This window comes from Centropristis striata, chromosome 19, assembly GCF_030273125.1.
Source record: "Centropristis striata isolate RG_2023a ecotype Rhode Island chromosome 19, C.striata_1.0, whole genome shotgun sequence".
Taxonomy (NCBI): Eukaryota; Metazoa; Chordata; class Actinopteri; order Perciformes; family Serranidae; genus Centropristis; species Centropristis striata.
Genome location: NC_081535.1, coordinates 17,192,465 through 17,219,471, shown reverse-complemented (window position 1 = coordinate 17,219,471; position 27,007 = coordinate 17,192,465). Strand labels below are relative to the sequence as shown.

Below are 27,007 nucleotides of genomic sequence, written 5' to 3'. Positions count from 1 at the left end.
ATTTTGTTTTTACAGTATGGGGCTATGATGAATGGTGTATTTTTGGCAATTTTTTTTAAAGAAAACAAACGTTTTACACCCAGAAGCAGGTCTTGGGGTTAAACTTTCTGTTGTTTCAGTGAATAAAGCCAACAACAACTCATAAATGTTATGCCCCTTGTAAAATATAAACTCATTCTGCTATGAAGGGATATTTGAAACAAAAAAGAAGTGTTTCCTAATCCTCAGCAAATTAAACTGCAACATCTGATTTAATGTGGTGGACATACTCGTTCCAGCTTTAGGAGGCGTATAATCCTTGTCATCCTTGTCCTCATATTCCTCCTCTTCCTCCTCCTCTTCCTCGTCTTTCAGAGAGTCAGACTCGTCTGCATCTGCAGGCTGCAGGAAAACAGTGTGCACTTCCTGAATGTGGGTCTTCAAGTCATCATATGACTCTGCACGGAAGTCACAGCCATCACACTGCAATACCTCCATCACTGAAAAGAGGGAGCACTCCCTGGAAAATCAGGGAAACCTGCAAAGAGAGAGAGAAAAAAGAGGACAAAATCATGAGGACATGCAGCAATTTCCAATAAATACACAGCAGAATACACTTGTCTAATTAAGTGGGTGTGACTGAAAATAAAAGTAATTCATGAGAATCAAATTAAAATTTTAATTGAAGCCATTAACAGTGTTAAGGGGTATTTACTATAGCATGGAGTCTCATATGTACAGAGCTATTACAAAGCAGGGGTTATATTATTCAGTAATACTTCGACATTCAGTGTAGTGCCTTTCCATAAAAATGAGCTTGGTGATGAGCTACTATGATTAGCAAAGGCAATTCCTGCTGTGAACAAAGAATAATCAAGTGCAGGATGGATGACGCACGTTTTCCACATGACAAGTAAGACAATGGCCAGCAAAGGATATAATTCTTTCAAATGATAATGATTATGCATTCAAAAGATATCCCCTTTAAAGCAGAATCATCTGATTTCTTTATTGAGCCTCTTCAAGTTGCTATTGCAGGAATGTGCAACAAAATGTAGCACAATGTTTTGAAAATTGACTCTGGATGGAAAAATGTTCTTTGACCACGACTGTAATTTGAATAAGGATGAAATAAGACACAACATATTGTGCGTTTATTTCATTATGATTGCTTTAATGTAGAATTTGACACTAATAGTTTTTATTGAAAGTATTTCAAATGTCATTGTTTTTATTCTGTGGAAGAAAAAGTCTTGACATCTGTTTTGCAGCACAAAAAAAACTTAGATTTATAATTTCCTTTGGGTGATATTGGTAGGAAATGTCTTTAGTTCATTATTTGCACCCGAAAAAAATTGTGAAATGAAACAGCCGGGTACAATGTCACTAAAGTATTGAATATGCTTTGATGTTTGTGATGAGATATGTGGCACTGAAATACATGCAAAACAAACAAATCATGCCAAATTAAAATGATTGAGTTTTTTTAGTGCAGAAAGTAATATTCTCCGAAATGAAACAAAGGATTTACACTTGTTCATTTATGCAAAACTGCAACAAATTTCTTTCTTCTCATAATGAAGACAAAGTGGCACAAATAAAGAGTCACACATTCATATAAGAATGAGATTATTTTCAATCTCCAAAACGACTGGAGCTGTCCACAAACTCCGATAGAACGCCTCACAAAACATGACAAAGAGCAGAATTCAGCAGATGCTGATGTTACTCAGAATACTAAGAAGGTCCCATTTTTTAGCATACCATCATTCTAAGAACAATGGAGGGACTGAGGAGGGATTATGGGCTGATTTGTCCCATTTTTATTACCTTGGGATAAGCAACAGCTGGAGAGCAGCTCCACAGCTCAGTATTTAGAGCAGACTATTCCATCAGATTGTATCAACTGCTCTGAAATAAGATTGAATGAATCAACGGAGAGATGAAGGCTTTATGTCTTTCGGCTTCTCTGCAGTTTGGACTTGGCCACAGAAATGGAAGTTGATGATGTGGCCATCATTTCACAGCTCTTTCATCATCGCTTTCTAATCAACTGTCATTTTGTCTCGCAAACCGTATAATATCACAAATAGCGTTTGTAGCTCACTGGTTCTGAGATGGGTAGTTAAAGGGCACGCTTTACAACCTTGACTCTTATATCAAAACCTTTTCAAAATGATTCTCAAACTAAAAAAAAAATGTTTGTTTGAAGGTAGAATCTGCAGGATTTGCCTTAAAACACCCAAACACAAATAATCCCTCTCAATCATCACTTACGACCCACTAGAAGTGTGTATCGGTGTCTGTATCTGCAGAAACCCTGCCTTCTGCCTTCTGCCTGTATCTTCTCTTTTCTATTCATGTTGTTGTGTTCAGGATGTTTCTGTGTGCTACTCTTTGGACATGAAGCACCAAAAATGCAAATAGAGAAAGGTGAAACACCTTGCAGACAAAGCTTGATCCAAAACTAGACTGAATCTGTGGTTAGCTTAGCCAGGGAGGAGGGGGCTAAATTTGAATGTTGTGGCTTAAAGGGGACATATTATGTTCATTTTTCAGGTTCAGACTTGTATTTTGAGCTTCTACTAGAATATGTTTGCATAATTTATTGTTCAAAACGCCCTCTAATTTCCTGATACTGTCTGTCTGAATATACTTATATTGACCCTCTATCAGAGATGTGTCATTGTAGCGCCTGTCCCTTTAAGTCCCCCTCTGGGAAAAAAAACCCAGTCTGCTCTGATTGGTCAGAGTTATCAGGCCTTCTGAATTTGAATTTTTGCTCTGTGTTTCTACATTGTCAATGCAGCGGGGAAATGACTGACCGAGTATAGCTGCATTTTCTAAGAAAAATCACCAATAAAACTTGTGTCGAGTGATCAAGCATGATGAACCAATGATCAGCAGCCAATGCGCACACTGTAGAAATGGATCGGAGAACCATATAAAGAAATCTGTCAAAAGCTTACGTCAACTAGAGTAGAAAGAATGCATCATTTTGAATGATCGGATTACTTTTACAGAAATTTCCCACATTATTTGAAGCTTTGGCCATGAAACCAAACCACAAAGCACCTCTTTTGACTCTTTGACTCTGCACAAGAACTGTTGAGTTCCACAAAACTGATATTTATAACAGTGCTCCCATTCATATCCAAACTGCTCACACCCAAGGTTCATGCACAACGATGCTACTAACATGGAGGATCTGTAGTTGTATGGGTATGGCTATGTAGTGGAATTTATTATATCTGTCGATTGCTCTCCATGGATACATTACAACCTTAAAGTACAAGGCCATTTTACAGGACCAAGTGCACCCAGTGGTACAAATATATTTCCACAATTCAAGATGATTATATCCCCAAACCACTAAATAAGTGTAAAATTGGTGTCATGGACACTATGGACACTTTCCAGGTGTAAATAAGCTGGGCATTTTTTGGCAGCATTTAAGGACGGATCAAAGCTTTTCCTCATGCTCCAAAGTACATTCTGAGAATAAAAGTCTTCCAGTATACCAATCAGACATTCTGGCTAAATGGCACAATGTTTTAATGATTTTAGGTGCATTTCTGTGTCTTATTTTGATCGATGTGTAAATAGATTACTTTTATCAATCATCTTATGTATGCATATGACCTGGCAATTCTTATTTAATACGGTGCTAGGCTGCAGCAATTACTGAAGATGTGCTCATAGTACGGCACAGTTGATGACATTAAATTTTATGCCAGACAGAGTAATGTCATGATGGAGATGGAGTTTTTCCTTTCTCACTTGTGCAATAGTACCCAAATGGCATCCAAAAAAAATTAAATATCTTGGTCATTTTCTCACTGAATATTTAAATTATGACACCGACATTTATCAACAGTGTTGTCGACTGTATGCTCAGGCCAGTTTGTCGCTTCTTTAGTCAGTGTTCTGTCAATGCAAAATGTTCATTATGTAGAGCTTTCTGCACACCTATGTATACAGCTCATCTTCGGTGTAGCTACAGTAGAAGTAGCATGCGGAGGCTCATCGTGGCTTACAGTGATGCAATAAGTTGTTGCTTCAGGTTCCCAGATGGCGGAGTGCCAGTCAACTGTTTGTGTTCTCTGGTGTTCCTACATGTGAGGCACTTTTAAGACATCTGATGTACAATTTCATGTGTCGCTTGGATGACTCAGAGAACAGCATCAGAGAGGCTTAAACCAGCCCTAGGAAGAGCTGCTCTCTGCACTCACCCAGCGTCAGAAAGCACTCACACGCCCTACATATGAATATTTTTATTTTATTTTATTTGAATGATGAATTGTTGTAGTTTTATCTTGTATTTACCCTTTTCTGTTTTATTGCTTCTCATCACATTGCTTCTTATCACTTGTGAATGAATTAAATTGAATAACTGATCTTGATATAATGACAGGCGTTTTGTTTAGTCTATCCAGCCCTACATACCAGTGTCAGCTGGAGAAAAGCGACAAGAAATAAAAGACTAATACAACAATCAAATGAAAACATGGAAGCTATGTGCACACTAAGGTATGTACACAAATCTAAAACATACGCATACATGTTGTGCATGTCAGTTCAGTTTGTTACTGTTAAAGATGACAAGGACAGAAGCCACAGCTTAAAACACCTTAAAAAAAAATAAAAAATGTGTTACTCTTTTGCATCTTTGTGTACTGGTAAAATAATGATATTTTAGTATTTTTAAATACTAAATTACCAAGGTTTTGCCTTTACTGTACAATAAAGAATAACTATAAATATGGGAAGTGAAATAAAAGATAGAGATGGCATGTAACTAATTTCGGCTCAAAATAAAGACATCACACATTATGACCCATGCTGACATACAAGGAAGAAAACTTTCATTCAAATGAAATTAAATGCAACTTACTGCTGAAAATGGTAACACACTGTTGGGCACACACATTTTGTTGAGTTTGAATACTATTTCTTAAATGATAGTATTCATCTGCGTATTCTATTAGGCAAAGACAGAAATATTTTGCATGTATACAAAGAGGATTAATGGTTCACAGTGTGAAGCATGACCCTTGGTCGAGCCATTGTTCTTAATGAAAAAAGTCTGCACCACAATGCACCATGATTCCAGTCAATCCAACTAAATCCAATCTTGGATCATCATCAGTTCTCCTTATATTCTAGCTGGAATGCCAGAAAATTAAGTTTCTTCAGTGACTGTAGTAATAATACCTAAAGAAGTAATAATACAAATCATTGATAAAACAATGTCATAATCAATATTTACTGCTATGATTAAGGCCTGTTAAAAATGTGAGGAAAAATCCTCCTTAATAACTATGTTCAAACAACATTTTCATTTAGAACAGATATTTATTTTATTCAGCCTGATGTCGCATTTAATGTAGGCAACCCCAATAGGTCAGAAAACATTTTTAAAAGTTCCAATGCTCCAATGGATAGTTTGTATTTTTTTGATGTGGGGTTGTATGAGGTCGTCACACCCGCAGTTTGGAGAAACAGGCTGGAGAATCAGCATGGAAGCTAAGCAATGTTGTGCTATGGACTGGAGCAGCAGTAACACAGACTTTAGACACCTTAAAAGCGTTAATCAGTTGAGTGTACGGTATATTTAGAATGTCTCCATCATCAGACAGCCCGTTCTAAAGTGGAACTTAAACCGTTATCTATGTTCTCGTCAAAGCCACCAAAGAGTAAACTTTGCCCACTTCCTCATATGTCAATTCTTGCTTGTGCTTCAACTCATAAACTTTGTCGTTACTCACTGCTATTTTCTTGCAAGTACCCCAATGGTTCTGCACATGTGCAACTCTCAACATTGATAAGAAGGACTTACTAGCCAGATGTGGCATTTTATTTGCTTATTGTTGAGTCCTGAAATGTGAGGTATCAACAGATCTGACTGGTTCAAATTTTCACCATTGGCTTTAAGAGTTTAATTTTGAGAGAAACAAATACTGGGGAAAAATGGATGTTGTGTTACATAATCAGCAATTATTTGACCAGAATAGTGAAGTCTGACTTTAATACCAGGATCAAATTCAGTCTACTAGTCTTGATACTGCAAACAAATTTGAAGTGAGATCCAGCCAGAGACGGTTGGGAATCCCGCCCTGCTTCCCACACCCAACTGGCCAGCCAGTGGAGAGCTCCATGTGAGCTGGCCGAGCTGCCAGCATGTCCCTGAGCAACCAGGGGATCCATTGTTGTTCAGGGTCAGGTTACAGCCTCACCACGGGGCCCCACCCTGCTCTCTTGGCAGTTCACTGCTGTTTTGAACAAAGTTGCCTTCTAATGCCAGGTTCCTTGACATGGATATCAAGAGAATCCTTTCGGAGAGAAGCGGAGAGGAATGCCTGGGGAGGAGAAAAAAAGCCTCCTACACAACAACCATCTGCCTTAGAGTTGGCTGTGTCTTTTCAGTCTGTCAGTCCCTGCGCCACACCAAGTTAATGGGTGAGATTGTGTAACTGCTTTCATCTAGTCAGCTGGGGCTCTAACAGGCAGCGACTGAGCTGCTCAGATCCTCCTCTGAGCCGAGCTTCAAGGGCAGCCATTTTAGGAGCTGACTATGTGCGCTTAGGTGTTCAGCCAGCACACAACATGGACCCACAGATCTGATCCTCTTCCTCAAAGGCAGGCAGCCTGACACTGGAGAGCTGCTGACAGAAATCTATCTGCCAGATGTACGCTACTGTACCCAAGCCCTCTGCCCACACAGCTCAGCAGAAAACATCTCACACTCTTGCCAAGCTGACTTTGCCCCGTCCCTTTCATTTCTCAGGGACATTATCTCTCACATGAAGGGATTTCCAGAGAAATGTGAGAATCCCCGCTCCAAAGAAAGGAAGAATAGGTCAGAGCGAGCAGCATGCACCGACACTTGGAGAGAAACTGCCAACTATGTTCCACAAGGGGGTCTAAAAATGTGAGGCATGTCTGAACTTCTTTATCTCAGAGCTCTGAAACCCTGAGGAGAAGAGGGCAGAGAGAAGCAGGAGGGGAGAGCAGGCCTGAAGGGGACTTGGGGGGAGGAGAAGTGAGGCAGCGAGAGAGCATGACAAAGCCACCTGGAATACCTTCAGTAGTAGGCAGCTGAGGACAGAGCCATTAGACTGGGCTCCCCAGATTCCAAAGTCTACTGACATTTGTTAATCACCAACCGGTCTCTCTGCATGGGCGAGCTCTGCCAGCAGTCACACCCTCTACTCAAACTGGCTGACAGCAGCTGCTCTGTCTGAAAGAGGGCCTTTGAATAAGCCAGCATTAAGCTGATTAGGAGTACAGAGGTTTTGTCCTTAACTGTTGGTTAGCACTACCATCCCATGCTGCCAGGGAGAGAGAATATTATTATATGGTGAGCATCCTGTCTCCAGATAATTCATCTGGCAAACAAGAAGGGATGTGCATCTTGTCAACCTGCACACCCTCAATAATTAATGACCCATTGATTGGAAATGACAGCCTGCTTTTTAAAGGAAAAATACAGTGGCAATAACAGCAGGTAGCCAGAGCCATGGAAATTGATTTTTGCAGAGATGAGATGACAACATCAGAGAAAAATCAATACATTTTTGTTTCAAGAAAGTTATTTTTTTTTAAAAGAGAGAGAGAGAGAGCGAGAGATAAAGAATACTAAAAGGTATAATAGTTTAAATTCTGATCTCTTTAGCCCACATCCTTCACCAGGTCTATTCAGGGAAAGATCTCATAGAGTCGGGCAGAAAATGTTGCGTCACAGGAGCAGTGAGAATTTGGCCTCATGTACAAACAGGAGATAGGAAGCTGGAGATCAAGATGGCTACTCCCATCCTCTGATGTCATCAGCCCAGGAGAACTCAACACACCAGATCTGATAGAGCGCCTTACAGTTGCTCATAAACAAATGACACATTGCATAATACAATACAACAAACTAGGGGCTCAAAATGGCCAAAGAGTTGAAACGGCACCTCTGTAACGTTAACAAAAGTAGCAGGATGTTTGCAAAGCTGTTGTGCCGGATTTGTATTTACACAGGTGCTCATCTGCCCACCTGCCCCCACCTAAATGTCTCACTTTACCTAACAGCAACGGCATTGATGACAGACCATGCAACCAGTAGCGTCTACAAGTAGTCCTTCATAACTTGACAGATGTTTGTTAGGGTGGCACAGTTTGAGGCAGTAACAGAGTGGTGTATTAAATGGTTTTAAAGCTACTTAGGGTGAAAGTATTGAAATGGACAGTGGAAGATTAAAATATAATGCATGCACATGTTATTGTGGGGCACCATTGGCATACTGGCAACACTTTTAGCAACTATGATATGGATGAATTTGAAGCTATGAGAGATAAATCAGCGAGAACACGTACTAAAAGTATGGGTTCTATTGCAAAACAAATAAAAGCCTGTACATTAAAAATGCATGATTTAAGAAAATTTAGAAAATTTAGCACTATCACATTAAATCCAATATCAGTTTGATTTATATTCCCTGCACAAAACCAAACAAATAAATAAAGAATATGACTTAGGGGGAAAAAATCAAATCAGACACACCTGAACTCTTCAAAAGTAGCAAATTCATGGCAGATCTAAAACTAAAATAGGAAATTAAAAATTCTAACTATTATACTGACTATATTACATTTGGCTCAGACAACATGGCAAACTGTCAACTGTCAACTGTCATTTTGTGCAACAGAAACAGAAACTTTGCTAGTGTAAACATAAAGGTACTACGGTAAAGGTAATCTCCAAAACACCAAACCTGGCTTTAATGTCTAAAACCTTCAGCTTCAGGATCAAGTATTAGATCTAGATAGCAGTACACCATTTGTGAATTCAGCTTTTGTAACTCTTTGCTGTAATTATTTATCATCCTTATACAGCAGGCACAAGAGACAAGAAGTGGCAAAGCAAACATGTTCAAACCCAGCAGCTTCTGCATGCTGCCACACTGGCTAACTGTGTAAAGTCAGATTCTTTGACAATCTCATCAATGCCAGAAATTGGTGCCTTTTCTCAGTAATTCCCACAGTAATACTGTGCACCTGTCATTTGGACACATTATTCCACTTTAAAGCACTCCTTGCAATGAAATATGCCAACTTGTGACAGGATGCTACAATAGAAGAATTCATTCAAGGGAATAATACGTCTGGTCAACAAGAGAGAATGAGCAGTTAAATGCATAATGCATAACTTTTATAATAATAGAAGTAGCTGTTAAAGAACGTACAGTATAATTTGTATAAAAATTGCTGGTACTAAGAAACTTTTTTTAAATTAAGGAGGTACAATACTGGCAGCAATGACAGACTTTTACTGTGAAGCAGCTGCAGGCACATGTATTCTGTGGGGCTGCAGCTAGGAAAGGATTTGTTTTTTGATCAATGATGATTTTGTCATTCAGTTTACTATTAATTCTGCACATTTGAGAAGGTGGGCCATCAAATAGTAGGTATTTATGCTTGAAAAACAAACTGATCTGACTATGAAATTAATGGCTGATTCATTTTCTCTCCATCATCTCATGAATGAAAGAATGAATGGACTAATTGATACAGATCCTCCTCCCATTCAGTTATGAACCGTAATCGAATCATATTTTGTAGGAAACACTGAAGGCTATTTAATTCGGATTAAATTACATAAATTGAAAAAAATACATTAACTCGCTTATTAACATTGTTTCTGCCTGAGTCACATTAGATAGATTTTCATTGACAATGGTAGTTGTTGGATAATAAAAACAACAAGTCCCATGATCCCACACTACTTCATGATTTCGTCAATGTTATCAAACATCTTTTCTTATTGTTTTGTTTGAGAGACCCTCTAATGCCAGAAATTACATACCGTGCCTTTAAATAGAATAAACTTGAACTTTGACTTCTTTATTGAACATATCAATGTTTTTAACACCTTTGTTTTTAGTTTTAATTCTACTTTATGCAAAGAGACAAGGCAAAGATGCTGTTGACAAGAACTAATGCAAAGTAAACTTGTTATGTAGTATAATTTGTATTTGTCTGTTGGTCAGTTAACGCACATTTCTTCTCCTTGGCTCAGATACAGGGGTATTGTGTTCCCATGCTGTGTGCAGGCCTGCCCACCCACCCTTGTTATCACACTTATAGTTGTAAGTTTAGTAAACATCAAACTGCACAACCTGCTTTTCCTGAATGTGCAAAAAAGAAAAGGCCTCTGTTTCTCTGAATCTATGCAGCGTTCCTTTACACAAAGTCATATTTAGTGTATTTTGTATTAAACATAATGAGATTCTAGAAATGCATATATGACTCTTGAATGAAGAAAAATCTGTTGTTATTTAAATATATGTCTATTATAACTTTTATTATATTAACATTTAGGATAGTGCACCATTTTTATTAGGTAGTTAAAAGTTCTTAAAGGTCAGGTATTTTCTTTTCAAACTGAACTGAGGGTGTGCAGGCTGATAAATGACAGTAAACAGTGAAGCAAATGCTTTATCGAAGGATGACATTTTAGTCAAACTCCGGAGGTATTAAAAAATATTACATCTTCTGTTATTTTATCTAAATATTACGCTGCTCTTAATGCACTTACATCAAATACATCTACTCAAAGACCCTTTTGGCTGTTTCTCAACAATACCTGTCTTTATCACAGTATGACAGCCTCTCAGTAGCTTCATATCTGAAGGCTCAAATCATCGTCCTGAAATTCAACATCTGCTGATGCAAGTATGGGCCAAGTCAAGCAGCAGCAGCAAGAAATATTTATTTTGGCACCAAAGCTTTCATCATTCCCTTTACCAGATACAACTGAGGGACTTTGAAACCAGAAAAACTGAAGAAAGAAGGCTTTGGTTTCAAAGTCAAAGTTATTATTTTTTACTCATCCGACACCTGGTGACTGCATCATTAGGTGTAAGATTTAAAGTGACGATTAAAAGTCTGTCAACGAGATCATTCACTGCTGTGCTGGTTTACATTACCTTGCAATATTAAAGTTACAATGTTATAATATTACAGCTGAGAAAGTAGTGATTTGGCACCAAAATAAACAAAAATGCATACTTATTCATTGAAGCTCAACAGTTTAATAATCATGAAATATATTCAAATAGACAGACCTTATTTGGCGTGTAATGTGGCGATGGACGGTTGAAGTTTTACAGTTTTATTAACGGAATTATCAATTAGTTGACTGACAGAAAATAAATTGGAAACTACCATTTTTCATAAAACAATCCTGAATATTCTTAAGTATCAGCTTTTCAATTGTGAGAATTTTCTGCTTTTCTTTATGATGGGATCCACAATGAATGAAGGGATGTGCATAAAACTAACATGTCACAAAAATGAAGGAGTGTTGTTTATGAATGTTTATGACTGACGCTCAATTATGTCATTTTTAATAGGTTCAAGGTTAATTGACCAAATGACCATAAAGTTTCCTTATGCGCACCCTTTTAAAAAAGTGGTACTGTCTGATGTTAAAATTGACTGTAAAAAGTTTCTTTCATGTGCAGATCCTTTAACAAACTGTCTTTTAATGCTACTTCAGTATAATTACCCCCTACAGTTTTTCAATTTTGACACTCAAAGGCACCTACATGATATGCAAACTGCATGAAATAGTAAAAATAAGAATATTCCAACATGTTGAAAGGAGAGCTAAAACCGTTAAACAAAAGGACAGTATGTGGAGCTAAAGATTTGACAGGGTTTTAACTATATTAACTTGAAAAAACTGTCGTGGCGCTCAGATGGAACACCACCACAGTTCAGACTCATTGACTGGCGCTACGATGCCAGCTGCAACGAGCTGCAAATGCAGCCACCACAGACACTGACTGGAGGGTCAGGACGACTGAGTCACTTGTTCCACATCTGTGAGAAATCTTAACACGCCATTTCTGTTTGAACTGACTTAACCTTAGCACCCTTTTTAACCACAAATAGTTTGATCTGCAATGACCACACATTCCATTTGATCACAGCTCTCGATATAAAAAAAAAAATGTTATAATTACTGAAATTCTAATCTTAAAAAGAAGCTCTTCCCATCTAAACTCGCAACTCACGGGTATTTGTTGTCTTCAAAAAGTACAAAATGAATCTTAATATAATTTCCCAAGAGCCCAATGTGGCATCTTAAAACTCTTTATCTGATCATTGATCCAAAACCCAAAGATAAAAAGTTTACTGTCATACATGCCAAAGTAAAGCAGCTAAACCAGAGAGAAAATATTTGGCATTTTTTGACAAAATGAACAAACAAGCAATGTAAAATGACATTATAAACAGTGTGAATATACTATGTAACATATATAAATAATCTCTTTTTTTTTATCACATTCCTGTTATATTATTTATGGTGAGCAGACACAGGGCTGCTTCAGGCCCATAAACCACAGCCAAAGGGTGACCAGGAAGCATAATTAACGTTTGGACTGTCGTCCTGTCGGCTAACATGCAACCATATGTGCACGTGCTGATATTCCCACAGCCAGGCATGCAAAACGTTCTTAAGACAAAGCAAATACACGCACAGTCAACCAACTCCACCTCAAACACACACAAAGGGCTGAATTCTTCTGAACTTCTCTTGGATTTTCTGCCTCACCTGAAGGTCTCAGAACACATTAAAGCCATGAATATGTCACAAAGTATTATTCCCCCCAAAAAAGGATCTCCTAAGAATTTCTTAATACATGCTTTGAAAGTTATTTTAGTTCAGATTAGTAATGGTGCCCTCAAATGCAAGCCAGCCAAAATAAGAGCGTCTGGTTTGCAGCGATTCTTTGGCCTGCGTGCAGCTCACACTCTCGTTGGCTCACAGTTGGCTTTTATCTGTCGGCACTGTAGCCGATAACAACACAGGTTCAAAAGAGAAAAGCTGGTCCGACCTGAATGACCTTCATATTCCAATACTGTGCTGCTGCCTAATCCCCACACAGAAGAACAACATATTGACAGATACAACCACAACACTGCACGGGAGTCTATTATTGTGTTAGTAAGCATGTAAAGTGGAGACACTGTAGGTAAGTGCTCTGCAGCATGCTCGTCATTGTCAGGTTTTTACAGATTTCCATGAAAAGCAGATCGATTTAAAGTGATTTTCACACTGTTGTTTGCACCCAAAACTGCTCAGTTTCCTGCTACATGAAGACGCCAAAGTTTACAGTAAACACGGGAGAGCTCAGATAATGAAGAGTGGGAAAAGAAAAGTGAACACGCGAAGAGAAGAATAGGGGAAAAAAGCCAATGTGCTGCAGATTTTGCACAAGAGTAGGCGTTTAACAAACAGTTTCATTATTAGTCTGTTTAATATTTCTCAAAAATGTCAAAAAAAAATATTGAAAAAATGACAAACAAACCAAGTGTGGTGTCTTTAAATTGCATATTTTGACCAACCAATAGTCCAAAATTCAAAGAAACTCAGTTTACAACAATGTAAAACAAAGAAATACAGAAAATCTATAAAATAATGAGCCCTACAGCACAAAACGTCCATGGCTTAAAGTGTAAATCTAATAATATTCCATTTAAATAGATTTTGAAAGCAGGATTCATTTAAAATGCCACCATCTAAGCACCTGAATCTAACAGATCTTGGTCCTTTCTTGATGAGCATATCTGTTCCATTACAGCTGCCTTTCAGTGATAAGAACAACAGTGATCTGGACAGCGACCTCACTCCTCTCTGCCTGTGATCAGAGCAGTGAGCTTCCTTAAATGATGTGATCACATGGCGCTGCTTATTTGAGAAAGTCTGAATACACAGAGATGAGACATCGATCCCACCTGGCCGATCAATGGACCAGGCCTTTTCAGAGGAGATGTGAGGAATCAATAATGTTCGGTATAAACGGTTTGTCATAACATTCATCAGACATCTACTGGAATGAAAATGAAAGGGAGGGGAACGGCATGAAACACAACACAGAAAAAGCAAAAAAAAAAAAGAGAGAGATGGAAATACAGGCACAATGCCATCACACATGTCCCCGTAAACTGCTGGCATGCATATTCACAATATTATGATTTTTATTACTTCAAGTTTAAATTACATCCAAACTTTCAGGTCCTTTCCAACTCTGATGATAGTTTTTATAGATTCCCTTTGTTTTTATTATCTAGGGTCAATATGTTGAATAAAAATGTCTGATTTATGCAGCAACATTAAACTAAATCACCACCTCTGCAGCTAAACATTTACACATATCATATTAATAATGAATTAACCAAGCATGGATGGACCAAAACCCAACAACATTGTCATAAAATAGTATCTGCCACCTGACTAAAAACACTGGTGTTAATCTGACCACAAATCTGTTTCAGGAACCATATGGCATCAAAAAAATAGGTCAACCATTAACCAGCTAACACGGCCCTACCAGACACATTCTTCCAGCACTGCTTCATCTCATATCCTTCTAAAACAGCTGATGGAAAGCAAAAAGCTCTGCATTAAACCCCTTCTAAATTAAATGGTGATTTCATAAGGAATAAAAAGCACCATTGCCCAGTTCAACACTCAGTGAATGCTAGCACCGTCTGTTGTCTCATAGCTGATGGTGGCTAATGTTAGCCACCATCAGTGGTTAATGTAACTGATTCTGAGTCAGTTCTCTAACCACTTCTATACTGTTTAACTACATCTAAGCATTTACCATCATCCTGTAATTGGCAGGGCTGGGCGAATAATCTAATTTTATTTTCAATTACAATTTTGTCTTCCAATGATTTTTTGAAAACAAGATAATTGAGAGAAAGCGATTATTGTGCTGCATTCTCTTACAAATCAAGCGCACCCCTTTTTATTGTTGTTGAATTACTGACTGAAATATATTGAATGTAGTATACCAAAAATTTTGAATAGTTTAGTAATGTTATAGGTTGTGGCAGTGCACTACAACATGTTTGATTTAATTTATATTAGTCTTATTTATTTATTGAAATATGTTTGGAAGTTTCAGTAGGTTTTGTCGGTTTATGTGTGTGTGTGTGTGTGTGTCCTCTTTTTTAACATTTATTAAATTTGTTTTGCATTTTACATTGAAAGAAACTCTACTGTTTCTTAAGAACTGCATACATGCTGTATGTGGATTTAGGATACTTTCTTTTAGTGAAATGAAAAATCCTGTTCTCTTCACCTTCTGTCTGTCTTCTGTCCTACATAACAGCTGTGTAGTGTTATGGACCACCACTGTGCATTTCAGTCGGCATTGTTTGACCAGTACTCAAAGTACCATTGCTCTGTATTTAGGAGTAAAGATCAAAACATTGAACCTTAGTTTCATGTGATCACAAGTTCCATTTCCTGTCATGGGAATTAACCACATGGCTGCAAAGTTACCATGTGGTTTTTGGTGAGAGGTAGTCCGACCACTCAGCTCAGAAGTGTTAAAAACACATGAAACTTCTGTGAAGTGCACGTTGTGGACAGACTCTGCTATACAGTCCTTCAGTTATTTTTAGCTTGCTGCTGTTGGCCTCTTGGTAGTTTTTCCTTTAAAGCTTCCTCTTTACATGACCATCCATCATAGCAGGATGACCTGATCTAGATAAGGTCCTGATGGTGCCATAATTCCTCCAAGTCTTCAAGTTTGTCTTCACTATGTTCCAGAAAACATTAAAGGGTCCTAAATCTAATTTTATCTCAAAAATGTTGAGTTGGCTCCCTGCTGTCCATGCACTGACAGCCATTTAAAATCCAGATTATTTGATCTAATTTGAATCACTTCACTTAAGCAAAAGTGGCTCACTTCTCGATTTTCAATGCAACTAAATTAATCCCAACACAATTATAACCCACAGTTAATAAGGTATGTGCATATGTGTAGAGAGTAACTTTCTTTCACTGGTTACTTTTCTGAGTGAATCAGAAAAAAAAAGTATTTTTTGGTGAATGTTCAGGAAAGCAGCTCAATAACCCCCGATTGTCTCAGAGGACTGGTAAATACAGGTGCAGAGCCTTACACACACTGCAGTCCAGCGAGCTATGCTGATCTGTCTGCAGCCTGACCTTCACTGGTGTCACATTCAGAGGGCGTTTAAAAGAAACACTTCACTGCTGCAGGCCGAGGCGACCCTGAAGGATTCTGTGCAAAGGAAAGGATCATGTAGGCTTACCGCCATACTACTAAATGCACAATATGTCATTTCTGCCGCTAGGGGGTCTCTCAAACAAAACGATATCAGCAGACGAGGTTTTGGTATGGTCAAACTGCGACCTGAAGCACCTTCAGTCAGTTTCTCCCGGTTAGGATTCCTTCATTTTTCATCATTGAGGGAGCCCAATTATCCGCAGAGGTCTCCGCCTCTCTAAAACAAATGGACCTGGTGATTAAAATCAATAAAACACTGAATAAAGCAGTTTCAAGCTAAAAATGTGTGTTTCTCCAATGCAGTTTGGCAGACAGCTGCTGCTAACTTTAGCTCAGCTTGTTTCTCAGATAAATTAAGATCAAGACATCTGACTACTAAAAATCTTCATCTGGTTAAAATACACAGTTAAAAACAACCAAAATGAGAAGAAGTATATGGTACAAGTGTGGCTTAAATCTGGAAAACAAGCTTTGGGCAACCACAATGCCAATACATGTAAAGAGGATATGACGCCATTGACAGATGACCAAATGAAACAGAGCCTTGATTAAAATTTGAGTCATCTCTAGGTTGGAAAATTGCTGAAAACATTTGTAATGTTATAATACCGTTAAGTTGATTCAATGCAAGTCTTATACAAGAAAATAAAGAGGATGCAGAACCAGATTTTTTTATGGGTGTTTATACAGTATCATTGCCCCTTAAAACTGGTTTTCATATCAGTCTCAAGCTTGGGATATCATCTTATTCACCATCAAAGCCAATGCATTGCATGAAACTAACATGTGTCACCTCAGTAATAAAGGACGAGTCTAGAGAATTGCGGGATTTTGATCTTTGGGCCTCAAAGTATTCTGCTGACTGAGGCCTTCAAGCAAGACCTCACATCAAACAGAGAGCCAGAGAAGCTGAAAGAGAGAGGGAGGAATGCCTTAAGTATGGCTCCCAGTTGCAACACTATGCTAATCCCAGGAAGAGATGATAGTTTTCTATTTTATGTCCGCGTCGTCCATACTGCAAGGTCAGACGGTGCATGTGTCAGCCTGTCCTCCTCTGACAGATGGTTACCTGACATCACCCACCCAGTCAGACGGCCTTTAATACTTAATATCGCAGCACTCACTCTCTGCTTTATATTCGCTCTCTGCCAACCAAACCAGACAGTTCCTTTCTCAATCAAAGACAGCCAATTTACTAATTTGTGAAATGTTTCTCTGTAAAGCTGCACCAAAAAAAAAGAAAAAACCAAGAAGCTGGCCATCGTGGTACAAGTAACCTTGCTCCAAGGGTAGGCTTTGTGTTCAGCAAAGGGCTCGGATTGTTCCTTCTGAAAAGGGGGACGGCTGCAATACAGAGCACGCAGTAGCAACATTTGCCTTCTTTTGCACAGAAGATAATGACCAAGCAGATTAGGAGGAGACAAGCATTAATGGCCATTTTCCATGTGGCCACTGTCCTCAGGTTGTAATGGTGAAAACTCACCGTAAAGACAAAAAACAAGACATGCAAAACGTAGCTGCTTACAGTCTTTTATATCTCCTGCATTACCTTTAATCATGAGATATTTATGTGACCTTCAAGCCTGAAATTTTTGCAAAGCAACAAAAAAACAGAGGGCTAGTAAATCCCTGAGCTAAAGCCTGCTGGGTGTGAAGGTTAGATAATGAATGCCCTTACATGGCCGCTCCGTTGGTTCATGTTAACAATACCCAAAAATCTTTTCATCTAAGCCATTCTTTTCTTCTTGCCACCGTGTGTCTCCTCAATACAAAAAAAAAAACAAATTAAAAATAAAAAGGCATTTAATAACACAAGTCAGAACCCAGGAAATCAAGTGCTAGAGTGGCGATAAGAGGTGGAAGCAAGCAGACGTGCATGGTTTGAGTTCTCTGGAAGCTCAACCTTCTTTTAGTACTGTACAGTCACCTCACTTGGCTTGCTCTCTCGTCTCTCTCTCTCTCTCTCTCTCTCTCTCTCTCACTCTCTCTCGGGGCTGACAGAATTATCTTCTGCATCAGAGCTGAGGCTGGGCCAACGCTCCACACAGAGGACTCCATTTCATGCAGCCAGCCCCACTGTGGCCAAGGAGACACTGCCAATCACGCTGGAGTATCAGTGGCATGGCCATCCACCATTTTGTGCTCCTCAAGGTCTTTGACTGTCCTGCTCAGCTGAGTGGAGCTGCTGCCTCCGCTCGCTCCGCTATCTCGTTACACAGATGGAAGTGTTTAACTTTAAGAGCACGGACCTGAGCGAGCAGCTTCCCCTCCTGTCTGTTCCTCTGCTGACTGTCATGGCAGTCAGCAAAAGCAGAAATGAGATGTGTGAGGGTTTTTTTGTTTTTTTTGTTTGCTGCAAAAGATGGCCACCTAGAGTGCGGCTCTGCTGTTCCTCACAAGCTGAAGACAACGTACTAGAGAGATCTGACGGCTGTGCCTATAAATATGGAGCTTTCAATCACCCTGTCGTACCAAACTTTCAGAAGATATGTGTAAAGCTTCAGTAGACAACATCAAACACAGGTGACCCAACATGTTCTGCAGTAAACATGTTTCTACGACTGATAAAAATCCTTTTTCTACACTGAAAAGCATAAAAAGATAAAACTTGGGGCAACCCGCAGCAACATGATTAAATATTCCATCCACAAATGATTAAGTGCACAATTTAATTAATAGCCTTAGGCGTGCTTATTTTTACAATTTTATATTGGAAGGAATAGGTAGATATATTTGGTTTTCTCAAGAGGTTTCTTCCCTCGAGCTGGAAGAGAAAAATTCTCAGAAAACGAATTCTATCAAGAACTGTACACAAGTAGGCTAAAAAAAAATAAAATAATTTATTTGCCTCTCCGCACACACAATACATGAACCATACACATTCACAGTCAGGCGTACAGTATGAGGCTGCTGCATTCAGTCGTCTCAAACAGAGACCCATGGGTTCATGGGCTAAGTAAACACCGCTGAAGAGTCGGGCAAGTGAAGGATGTCCAAGGACAGATCTTGGAGAGAAACCAGGAAGTGTTTTTCCACAAAGACAATCACTCCAGGAAACCTTACATTCCTTGCGGCCTTGTAGTCCATCTCTCCAAGGAAACCATTTCCTGACGCAAATCAATCTGCTGCTGTCTCAAATGAATTCTGCATCATCTCAAACAACATATATGGGTAACTGGGGACACAAAGTCAGCTCTCAAACCGAACTCCAATCCAATAAAGTATATTATTTGTACGATGTGATTTCCTTCTTGCTATGAGCAAAACCACCTTCAAACCTCACCTCAATCAAAAACCTAAAAACCATCCCTGTTTTCCTTGTATCCATTGAAATGCCTTCAGTCTCCAGTTCTACCCAATTCACCAAAAAAAAAAAAGAAAAAAAAAAGATTACAAGAAAAGGCAGCGAGATTCACTGAGGGTTTCTTGTAAGTGGTGCTCAGTGGACAACTGCCAGAAAACACTGCAATGCTGACTTCCTTGTAAGCCTGACATGGCAGTTCCTACAGTTACAGGGAGTGGGTGAGGTTACAAGCTAGTCAGGATGGAAGTATTTCAGAGTGACCAAAAGAGGACACGGGAAGCAATAAAAAAAGAGCAGAAACGGCAAACTGAGTCAGGTTGGCTCCCAAAAACAATGGATGACCAACATTTGTTTTGGACATCTTCTTAAAGGAACACTTCACCCTTAAAATGAACATTTGCATATCAGGTGATGGTGAAAAAGCATGTGTTACGGAAGTGCTGAGCATACAACAAGATGAATAAAACTTGGATTATACTGGACGAGTTGTGTGTGTGTTTTAAACTAATGTTTTGATTTAGTTTTGCTGCTGCCATTTAGTTCAATTCATTCAGTTTTCTGCCATTTTCAGATTCTCTGTTAACCGCGCAAGAAAACCAATGTTTTCTTCAAGAATACCAATGTTTTCTTCAAGAATTCAAGGCAACAAGGGGTGAGTAATTGATATAAAATAATTGCAATTTTAAGGATGAAGTGTTCCTTCAAAGCTACTGGTAAGTTTATCTAAGAAGAGAAGAGGTGAGGTTCCTCTCCAGGTTCACCAAACCGACCTCTTGAGGCAGCTCAACAAGTTTGAGAAGGGAAAGATGAGAGACCCATCAATATTAACTTACCACTGAGACCTCCTTTCCAAGCTCTTAAATATTTAATCGTCCTTGGACAGCTCTGTTGCTTCGTAGGCTGAGCCAGTGTGGATCCCTTCTACAAGACCACTCCTGTTCCTGCTCAATGAAGGCCTTGTCCGGTGGCACCACACTGCCCAAGGAACGGGCGTCTCCAAAGAATTCAGGATTTTTTTCCACCACAGGCAGCTCGAGGCTGACAGAGTTGGTTCACTGTGTCTTATAAGAGACGGGCATTAATCCTGAATTCAGGCTGGAAACCTGAGAATGCCGCGTAGATGGCTTAATTCATCTCACTAGACAAACTGTCTCATCAGCTCAGCCACTTTATACCTGAAGTCTTCATTTTCTATGGCCCACTATATAGACTGGCAGAGATAGACACAAGTGTGAGCAATACTGAGCTGCGTATTCTTTCCAGGAGGGGAAAGGTGACGCTGAACTGTTGATGTTCTGGTGGAAAGCAGAGAGGAGGAACCAGTTCTGCAGCAGTGTAACGTGGCAACTGACAACAGAAACTGGAATGACACCTCTAGCAAGCCACTTCCTTGTTCCACTAAAACCCTGACATGATGTTGCTTTTTAGTTTTTCAAATAGGCCCAGTTACACAGTATTCAATTATTCAAAGGATCCTGGCAGGTTTTTTTTTTACTGTAACAATGCCGTGCTTTCATATCCAAATCAAATATCTAAATCATGAAAGAAATATGTTCATGGAGCCAGGAAGGTCAGTAAAACACAAGCAGATAACATTGAGGTTTTTGCTGTGCTGTATAGTGTTTTTTTTGTGTGTGGATCTGGGGCCTGTGTGTTTCAGCGTACTTACAAGTGTAGCAGCAGAGCCCGGCTGCATCTCATGAGCCATGCATCATGTCAAGAAAGCACTCACTGGAGCATTTCAATTTGCTTTTGTGCGTCTCCCTGGCCTTCTTCACTGCCCCAGGTAGAGAAGAATGGAGAAGTGCATCACCCAATGTGAGTGAGTGAATGAGGGAGGGGTAAGTGTGTGTGTGTCTGTGTGTGTGTGTGTGTGTGTGTGTGTGTGTGTGTGTGTGTGTGTGTGTGTGTGTGTGTGTGAGAGACACAGAAAGAGTATCAGAGTGAGTGATGAGCTTCACAACCACTTCCTTCCAGCGTTCAAACCATCACAGAAGTCTCTCTTGTTTAATCCTCTGTCCTCTCTGTCGAGCTTTTTAAGCGTAATCCTGAAATACCTTGCAAAAATCCAGTTATGTAATTTTTTGGGGGCGAAAAAGTATCTACCATAGTTCAGCTCTGCCCTGTCACCTTAAAGCTGAACTGCATAAAAAATGTCAATGAAATATGTTATGCAAAGGTAAAAACTCCACCAGTTTGATGGTGGATTGCTTGTGTAGCACTCCAGGTAGTATACAAATGTTTAATCACAAATTTTGAAAATCATCAAAATTACAATAGAAGGGGTCAATGGAAAAAAATACTCTTATAGTCTCTTATAGCATGTTATTAATTGAATTAATCAATGCTGTAAAATGCTGAAGAAACCAACCTGTATATCTACTTTACAAAAACCTAGCCCTATGTTAGTTTAAATTGATTAAAACGCAAATTTGTTTTAAAATGCATCATGGAAGCAGAATCAAATATCTGAAATACTAAATCCAATTTGGCTGCAACTTAGCTATTTCTCAATTCATCTTTTTGTCTTTGTCCACTAGTCAAGGCCACATTATCTCATCTTATCCCATTTAATTAACAGTCTAAAATCCAATAATATTCCATTTACTATTAGTATATGACCAAAATACCATCTCAGTTTGCAATGATATAAAATAGAAAAAGCAGCAAATCCTCATTCAAATAATTGACTATTCAACTAATCTGATCAGTTTTACAATTAAATGCAGGCATGCGCCACCTTAAGGCCCTTTATATTTCAGCTTTTAAATGACTTTAGTGGTGCTTTACTGTATTAGGTACACCTGTATAATATATTGCAATTCAATAGAACAGTTATATCATAAATTCTACCTTTATGAAGTTTATAATATTCTAGTTTTTGGTGACACTGTTGAAAATGTGTAACATTAATAATAAGTTTGTTATAGAGGTCATAGTTCACCGAGGTGTTGTACTGGACTCCATTTTTATAGTTTCTATTGTTTTTGTGCTTTACTATACATACATGAGGGGGGCAGAATATAAGAAGCACCTTTGATTACAACGCAGTCCAATACAACACCACCACTTACTATGACCTCAATAGTAAGAGTAGAGATGGGATATAAGAACTGATTCTACTGAAGACGGTTACAAATGGTCCAAACCTTCACAATAATATGCCTCAGAGTGTATTAATTACTTTTATCATTGATAGCACGTTATTCTGTCAGTTGCACAATGCAAAACAATGATGTCTACGCCGCTTTAAGCTTATAACAAGACTTATTCATGGCAGACAGGAAGAAACGGTCCAAAGCATGGCTTCAATTCACAAATAAAGATGTCAAGAGAACAGTGCTGCTTGTATGAAAATGGTAAATTCAGTGAGGATGGAAACACCAGCAATATGCTGAAACATCTTTCTACAAAACGTGCTTAAATTCCAGGTATGTTATTTGGCGATACAAGTGCCATGCTTGAATGGTTCTGAGGTCGCTTTACTTAAAACAAACATTCTCTTACTGAAAACCTGTCAACCTGCTTTTTCCACATGGAAATGTGATCAGGAATCAGTAAGGGGAATGATAAAGAATTGGGCCGATAAGCAGAATCGATAATGTCAATTACTGAATTATCATCTCTATGATAAAGTCAAGAAATTTTATAGCAGAATATTTGTATTGGATTGCATTGAATTGTACCAGTGTTCCTAATAAAGTAGCCACAGTGTGTAAATAAACAGACACATTTCTAATTAATCTAATTACAATAGAGTAACTGCCACACAGAGAAGCCGGGGCCTCTGAGAGTCTGGGGCCCCTGAGCTGTGAGTAATCCATCCTTGGTGGACTACAACACTACAACACTACACTACATGAGTACTAGAAATGCTTTCTCTGCCACAGCAAAAGCAAACAGCCCGACCCCCATGACCTTAGCTAGTGAGTTGAACTGAAAACCTGAGCACACAGATTAGCTTCCAGAGTATCAAGAATAAGCTTTTACAATTGAGACAGAGTCAAGAACGTGTTGAAGGTTTGTGAAAGTTACTACAGGAAGTCTGAGTGCACAGCAGACAGTATCCCAGAGACAATCTGTGCAGAGAGAAACATCCAAAGGTAAATCAGTGGGCTCATTTGCAGAACATCCACCATCCAACAGACTATATCCATTGCACCCGTCTGTGAGACAAATGTGTCGACCGCAGCAGATTCCTGCCCGGCCGTCCTCTATCAGCTCCTCCTTGAGAACCTGTTTGCCCTGCCACGCCAGGGAGAAGGAGCATCGCCACCATTTTGATTGCTCTTCTCAGCCCCAGCATTGTCGCAGCACAGTGTGTCAAGCTCACAGTCTCCTTGTCAGCAAGATTTCACACAGTGGCCAGGGGAACTGCAGAGCGTAGCACAGCCACACACACACACACACACACACACACACACACACACACACACTACAGCTGGCAAACACACCTCCTTCTCTCTCCTGACAGGCTGGTCAACAAACACCTTTAGGATATAATGTGTGAAAAGTCACCTAAGGCTGTACAGTGGACATAGAGTGCATTACAACACGAGCTTTTTCATAAATCACCAAATCTGTTCACCTAAACAACTTTTAAAGTCTTTAAATAAATGTGAAACAAGCGACTAAATAACCTCACAATAACAGGCACACGTGTCACCCAATAAACAACAAAACCCACCAACTCCTCTGTATATAATTAGTAGAAAAAAGACTATACAGACTTTACTTTTGGGTTTAAAGCCATCACAGAAGCTACAACTAATGATTAGTATCATTGTTGATTGGTTGGTTAAAAAAAGTTTCCCAAAGCCCAGAATGCCATCCAGAAATGTCTCGTTTTGTCCACAATTATACAAATATTCAGTTTACTGTTAGAAAGGAGTAAAGACAACAGAAAATATTCACATTTAAGAAGCTCGAATAAGAGAATTCAGATTTTTTTTTTTTTTTTAAATACTAAAAACGATTAATCGATTATCAAAATAGTTGGTGGTTAATGAAATAGTTGACAAATGATTAATAACAGCAGTTTAGTGCAGATGGCAGCATGCTGAGCTCCAAAACAAGTAAAACAAGAATCATCTTGAGAACTTCCTTTAAGAAACTATCTGCAGCCATTACTTCACTCTCTCTCTCTATCTCTCACACACACACACACACACACACACACACACAGAAGCAAGAGAGAGAGAGAGAGAGAGTGTGTGTGTTGACACCACTTTGTTGAACATTAACCACCTGCATGGCCAAAACACTGCATTATTCAGCATTAAAATTCCTATCTCATCCACGTGTCCCTCAGCCATCACAATCACAAGCATGTACCGTCCAAAAAGTGCCATCAACAACAAACAAAATCCAGCATATTTACACACTAAATGTATGAGTAATCATGCAAAAATGAAAGTTCATGGAGTTAACCTTGAAAGCCCCCACTAAAGGATCTAACCTCACTTTTCAGAGTTCTTCTGCTTCCTGTAGCAGACTCAACTTCCGAGCAGAAAAAGGCAGAAAAAGAAGCAGAAGAAGAGAAAGGAGAAGAAGAGGTTGTGGCCGATCATTTTATGAACACAACCTTTGTTCTGGCGTGAGGGATCCTGCCTGTCTGACTCCAGGGCTCTCCTTGGAGACTCATCTGCTTTCCTCCATTTTATGGTGAAGCCCTACTAGTATGACATACCTGACTTGAGACCAGTGACAGCAAATAGGCATCCAAACAGTGCAGGGGGGGGACAATATAGCAGTGAGAGCAAAAACAAAATGAGAATAAAAATATATAAAGCAACCATTTCTCAAGCATCAAGACATATGTAGCTCCAACCCTGTGGAGATCCGACTCATAATCGCCACCAGATAAGGTTTCTTTTTTTAAAAATTGAGAGGAGCAGGGGAGGGGGGAGAGCACATATAGCTTCCTCACACTGGACATGGCTTTCATAGTGAGTGTGTGTGAGTGTGTGTGTGACTGGACCAGCGGCTATGCCAGCCAGCTCCTCTGTGTCGCTAATGGAGGCTGGTTGGGAGAGGAGAGCAATCCGTGCAATGGCTTCTCCATGAAGCTAACGCGCAACAACACGCACGGCCGGAGAGGGGACGCACAGCCGGGGCCAGTAATTCCCCTGACCAGACATGTCAGAATAACAAAACACTCCGCTCCGATGCTGCTCAAACACGCAGGCGACCCCTCTTTACACCGCCGCGTCCATTTCCTTGTGTCACTTTGACAACAAACCGAAAGGCGACATAGCGAGGAAGCGGTAGGTTGGTAAGGATATTAACTGGGGAAGCGAGAAGACCCACTTGACTTTGGCTGCATGGGTGCCAGCCGGAGCGCCCACCCGACTAAAATCGCCCCGGCTTCCTCTCCCAAGTCGGCTGGACCTGGACTAAAAGGAGAAACGCTGGTGGAGGGGGGGAGATCAGCTCTTTCCAGGTCATTCACGAGGCGCTCTCCAAATTATATCCCATGATCTACCATACCGACGTTCTCGCAGACCTTGAAAGCCCAGCCGAAATCTTGGCGAAACTGGAAATATAGTGCAAGAGGAAAAAACTCACTGGTACAATCTTCTCCTCAAGCGATCCTCCCAAAAGTTGTCCTCGTATTTCATGCGTGCGCCCGGTCGGTCTAATGGATGATCGCCATCTTTCCTGCTTCTCCTTTGCTGCAGCTGCAGATGACCTGAGATCCGTCTGTCTCTGAATAATGAGCAACCACACAGACAAGGAAGACAATCTGCAAAGCAGGCTACACAAAGAAGTTTGGGAGACTAGCAAGCACCAGAGGGTGCACAAGAGTTTACGATGAGACGAGGGAGCATCAGCAGGATGGACAACGTCTATGTCTGAGAAGCTCATCCTTCATCTAGACTGAAGGCAGATAGCCTGCAAAGCCTTATCAGCGGCTCAGACCACCAGCAGATACATGCGGGCTCTGTGAATTTTATATAGGCTTTCCATACTGTGTCTGCCACGTCATGGGGTTATCTGCAGTTCACTTTGGTGGTGATGATGCTGCTTCACACTTGAACCAGACAGAAAACAAGACAGACAGACACATATACAGACAGACAGACAGACACATAGATAGATAGATAGATAGATAGATAGATAGATAGATAGATAGATAGATAGATAGATAGATAGATGACACGTTCCAGTGTTATAACAAAATAAATATATCAAAATATGATATAATATATGAAAATATAATATGTTTAAAAATCACATTGCCTCCATCCACTTATCATTATTACACTCCCCCAATGGTTTATAATCTTTACCCAAATAAAATAAATACACTTTTATTTTATTTTATTTTTTTGTTTTTTCTTTTTTTCCAACATAAGAGTGTTAATTCATTCTGTTCCCAATTCAGAAATTAACGTCTGATGTGTTGCAGTATGTCATTACACAGACATGATGCTGCTGCTGCTTCTGCTGCTGCAGGCTGCTGCTCTGTCCACCAGCTGCTAACAAAGAGGGAGCCCAAGACAAAAGGTGCAGGGTCCTGCTCAGATGTATGTCAGTGTGAGGATGGGTGGGTGGGTGGTGGTGGTGGTGGTAGTGATGGGTGGGAGGGGGGTTGAGCGGCATGAGGGAACGCATTGGGAGGGTG

The 27,007-nt window shown here is 39.6% G+C and overlaps 1 protein-coding gene across 1 annotated transcript in view; it reads right to left on the bottom strand.

Moving 5' to 3' along the window:
- The window catches only part of znf462 (zinc finger protein 462), a 60,809-nt gene extending 34,581 nt beyond the window's left edge, over positions 1 to 26,228 (bottom strand). Inside the window, exons 1-2 of the mRNA XM_059357611.1 lie at positions 25,948 to 26,228; positions 270 to 517 (exon numbers count right to left, since the gene is read on the bottom strand). Coding sequence (XP_059213594.1) covers positions 270 to 477 — 208 coding nt within the window. The 5' untranslated portion in view covers positions 478 to 517; positions 25,948 to 26,228. The remainder of the gene's footprint in view (positions 1 to 269; positions 518 to 25,947) is intronic.
- Between the last annotated feature and the right edge of the window lie 779 nt (positions 26,229 to 27,007).